Consider the following 4,576-nt stretch of genomic DNA (forward strand, 5'->3'; position numbering starts at 1 on the left):
TGTGAAGAAGAAGAAGAAGAGAAAGAGGAGAAGAAGAAGAGCAGGAGTCAAAAGGTTGAAAGTGAGAAGATTAGATTAGGTTTTTATTCTGTTTTTGTTTTAATTTTAATTGAAGGGTAATTTGGACAAATTGCTATTGAATCAAAAGTATCCCTTAACCAGATTTTTGGTCACCAGATATCCAAGTAAAGCCCCTTTAATGGAGTGTGACGCCCCAATAATAACCTTCATTAGGAAAGTGTATGTTACTAGGAAAGTTCGTACTGTAATTTCTTACCGTGGTTGCACTTACAAGTTACACCTTAACGACTAAGAGCAGTTCCTATGGCAATGAACAAAAATAAAAATTTGTTCAGCCACGTGGATGAACAAACTGCATTCTCCACTATGGAAAACAAGGCAAACTGAACAAATCTGATATTTTAGGGTCCCACTATTAATTTTATTAACATAAACTAATAAGAGTTGGGTCTCACTAATCATTTTATTTATATAAACTAATAAGAGTTTGGTCCCACAGATAATTTAACTAATAAAATAAATAATAAAAAATAAACCATAATTATAATAATCAGGTTTTGGAGAGAGAATATGTGAGGGGCGACATAGGGGATGGCGCTGGCGTTTCTAGAAATATCGCTGGCGCTTTAACTAAAAACACGCGACAGCGCTGAGAATGCGGGCGTCATCGCTATTGACGCCAGCATTATTTGGAATAGTGCGCGCTATTACCCTAGTCGCGCGTTTGTTGGGGTGACTCAATGTTCAAATGAACATATCTATTCATTTGAATATCCATTTTCTTGGTTTGTTCATTCCATAATGGGATCAAAATGAACAAACATTGAGTTTGTTCATCCTATAGGAATTGCACTAAGAAAGAGAAAGAGTGACCAATTTAAGAGGGGGGATAAAGACCGTGTTCAAGCATCGGTCCTACACTCTTCAAACGCGCCTTTCCTCGAAACCATCAAATCCACCACCATTTCCAATATTTTTTCTGCAACAAAATAAAATAAAATTACTAGTAGATGATAATTTGAAGAAGAAAAATGGAAGGACCTCCAGAGAATGATGTTTGCTCAGTGTGTCATGATAATTTCAATCTTCCATGTCAAGCTAATTGTTCTCACTGGTTTTGTGGTACGTTTCTTCTTTTCCATCTCTCTCAACCCAGTGTTTTAGGGTTTTTGATGGTTTGTTTTTTTTCTTCTCTAAAAATTAGATCGTGATTTTGTTATTTTCTGGAAATTTCATCAATTGAAAATCGTGATCAGCGTTGACTCATTGTAGAATTGAAGGTGAAAGAGTGCATTATAATGATCGCGTAAACCCTTTAGATGGAAGAAATTTGTCACCCTCAATTGCGAGGGAATGAACCCTAGCCTGGTTCTTGGTTCGGGTTCTTCGCATCTGTGGTTTTATACTTTTATTTGGGTGTATGATATGTTTTTTTAGGAGAGTGTGTTTCCTTTCTAGGTTTTGAGTGGTAGGTTGTTCATGCGTTTTACTGAATTTTGGTGTTGGTTTATCAATTTGCACAATCTAGGTCATAAACAATCACGAGCTTCCATTATCTGACTTGTTGTCACTTATGTTACAATGTTAGATGAAAGCTTAGTTGAATTTACAGAGGTAGGTAGACTGTATGGGTATGATGGAATTTTCGTGAGTATGATGTAAGTGTGGGGATGGCGATGATCTGTTTTCTTTTTAAGTTAGTGTTTGTAAGGAATTATTTTGTATAAGACATTGAGTCACACTGACATCCTGAATTTCTTAGCCAGAAATATGTTCTTACACTACTATAACATTGAACAATGTGTGATGCTACTGCATCATGTAGATACTTTCTTCTTCCGGAATTAGGATTTTTGCATTTTGTAGTTTGGTAATTTTTGGATGCTTTTAGAAGCATATACCTACATGAAATTGTAGGCAAGTCAGCATAGTTGTATTAGGATATAGGCTTATAGGTTGCTCAAATTGCTAGGTCTACCATCTACATCTAGGTTAATCCTAAAGCTTTTTGCACTCTTGAACAGCCTATGGATGAAGACTAACATGTATTTTAGTTGCCAGACATATAGAAGTATAATAAGTGAAGAAATTATGGATGGATTTGTTCATTCTCATGCTCTAGGTAAAAGGTTTCTGACGATGTAAGTGTCCAGGTTAAAGGATAGGATTTTAGTGGTTATTTAGTCTCCAGTATTTATGTACATGGTACAGAAGTTTCTGTCTTTAAGTACCATGTCTTGCTGCATCATGAATTCCCGGTTCGAATATATTGATTTTTTTTTGTATATGCAAGGAGTATTGCTTGCTGAAAAGCCAAGTTTCTCCTGGAATGTTTGTTACTTGTAGCTTGTTTAATTCCAGTATTTTCCTGTTGCATGAAATTACACTTGTTCATCATCTTATCATGGATTGTCTGTCTTCAATATTGTCATTATGTGATATGAGGTATGCTTACAGTAGGCTATGTAACTGGAAATCCTTATTCCTGTTTGAGGTATGCTTGTCGATGAATGATGGAGCCTTTCTGACTGAATAATTATAGTGACTGTGCTAATCGATTAGTTTGTTTCAAGATGGATTTTCTGCTAGCAGCTGTTGATATATTAGTTCTATGGACAAAGTGTTTTCATACTTGCAATTCCTAGCCTCATTCTGTATGTTCTTATTTAGAGGTTTGAGTTTTAAGAAGTATTTTGCTTATCTAGATCCTATGTTTATACTGTTTATGTTTTTACTTTATCATTTTAGGTGGTTGTATTATGCGGGTTTGGCAACATGGAGCAACACTTCAGCCATGCAAGTGTCCCATATGTCGCCGTTCAATAACTTTGATAATACCTTCTGAGGCGTCTTCCGGGTACCAAAATGACCCAGAAGTTGGTGAGGTTCTTGGAAATGTAGAAAGATACAACCGTCAATTCGGTGGGGGACATCGTAGTCTTGTTCAGGTAAAAATAGACATGTATATGATAATTCCCATTCTTTTTGGTTAGTAGCTTTAGTGTTCTATGTTGTACACTTCGATTGATGAGTAAAGACCAACATATTTTCGTATCATCTCTTTTTCCATTGTCTGCAATGACTTATTACATAAGTTAGCTCATTGGATTTTGGGACCAAATGTGGAAAATGCTTATTTTACTTCGCCTGAAACCAATATGAAGAAAATCATGGATTATGTGCTACAGAAAACTTTGGTAGATGTATTACATATTACTGTCTGGACGCTTAGATTTTTGTTTTTCTATACATATTTGAAGAAAAGTGGAGTTGATATACTTTTTTGATTGCCTGCACAATTACCATGTCTTAATTCTTCAAATTAAAAATCTGTACACGGATACACCTACAATTTAAATTGTTGAAAATGGAAATGATGCTTGGTAATGCGTTTTTTCTGATTGTTCTATTTTTATCATTCATATATTAACTGACACCTTTTTTACTTATCAGTAACATGTGCAAATGGTTACTTCTTTTACTGGTATGCTGCTTCTGTTTTATGACATGATGACTCTTCTTCTTTTCCTCAGCGATTAAGGGATTTACCATTTTTACTGCGGAGGTTGGCTCGGGAATTTACAGATCCTCAAAGAACTCTTCCCCTTGTTTTCAGGGCTCGCATGATTTTTGCAGTTAAGTTTCTTTGGCAATCTTGTTTTACAGCACATATTTATAGTACTTTCCATGAACTGAAGAGACTGACACCTTTAGTTCTTGGTATATTAAGAACTTTCTGAGCATTTGGACCTGCTAGTAATTTTGATCCATTTCTGTCTCTTATTTTCAGATGATATTAAGTGCCATCTACATACTAAGCCCCATTGACATCATTCCTGAAGGTACTTTTATTATGTAAACCAGTAATATGCCTATTTTATTTTTTTCTTGAATAGATTTAAACAACTGTTGATGTTCTACAGGTATCGTAGGAGTAGTAGGTCTTTTGGATGACCTCCTCATAGGGATCATCTTTTTCCTCCACATTGCTGCCATATATCGATCAGCTCTTCTTTCTCGCTACGGAGGTACTTAGATTGCCTCCTGAACATCGGCTTGTGAAGTTTAGAAGAATACGCACATACATAGATGTTCGTTAGCATAGAAGCTTGTGATGTTATCTGGCTTTTGTATCCCGTGTTTAATGATGTGCAATTTTTTGTGGAGGAACTACAGATGAAAAAAAAAACAACAAATTGCTGTACCTTCATTCTTTTTTTTTAATGTAGTCGCCAGTTGAAAAAAGATGAATGAAAAAAAGAGTGGGTTTTGTTATAATTCGCCGTAACCGAACTACTGTTTATGGGCTAAGATACAACTTAATACTGTTTATGGGCTAAGATACAACTTAATACAGATGACATGTGTACATATAAATAAAGCTTAAGAACAAAGTGGAAGAGAAGGAGGCAACTTCCATTAGTTTCTGTTCTTCTTATTGTTACAACATCAGGAACCCAACTGGGTTTATATAGGCACTAGGTACAAATGCTAAAGGGACACGTCCAAAGACACCTGTTAGCCTGTGCTTATAGAGCATCATGCATAGTTCCAT

At 35.6% G+C, this 4,576-nt stretch overlaps 1 protein-coding gene across 1 annotated transcript; it reads left to right on the forward strand.

Moving 5' to 3' along the window:
• Positions 1-830: 830 nt before the first annotated feature.
• Positions 831-4,361, forward strand: LOC113356080 (E3 ubiquitin-protein ligase RNF170-like). Its single transcript, XM_026599088.1, has 5 exons — positions 831-1,143; positions 2,770-2,969; positions 3,555-3,656; positions 3,812-3,863; positions 3,945-4,361. Exons 1-5 carry the CDS (start codon positions 1,053-1,055, stop codon positions 4,055-4,057), a joined length of 558 nt encoding a protein of 185 aa, XP_026454873.1. The 5' UTR covers positions 831-1,052; the 3' UTR covers positions 4,058-4,361.
• The last annotated feature ends 215 nt before the right edge of the window (positions 4,362-4,576 follow it).

This window comes from Papaver somniferum, chromosome 3 (genome assembly GCF_003573695.1).
Source record: "Papaver somniferum cultivar HN1 chromosome 3, ASM357369v1, whole genome shotgun sequence".
In the NCBI taxonomy this organism is placed as follows: Eukaryota; Viridiplantae; Streptophyta; class Magnoliopsida; order Ranunculales; family Papaveraceae; genus Papaver; species Papaver somniferum.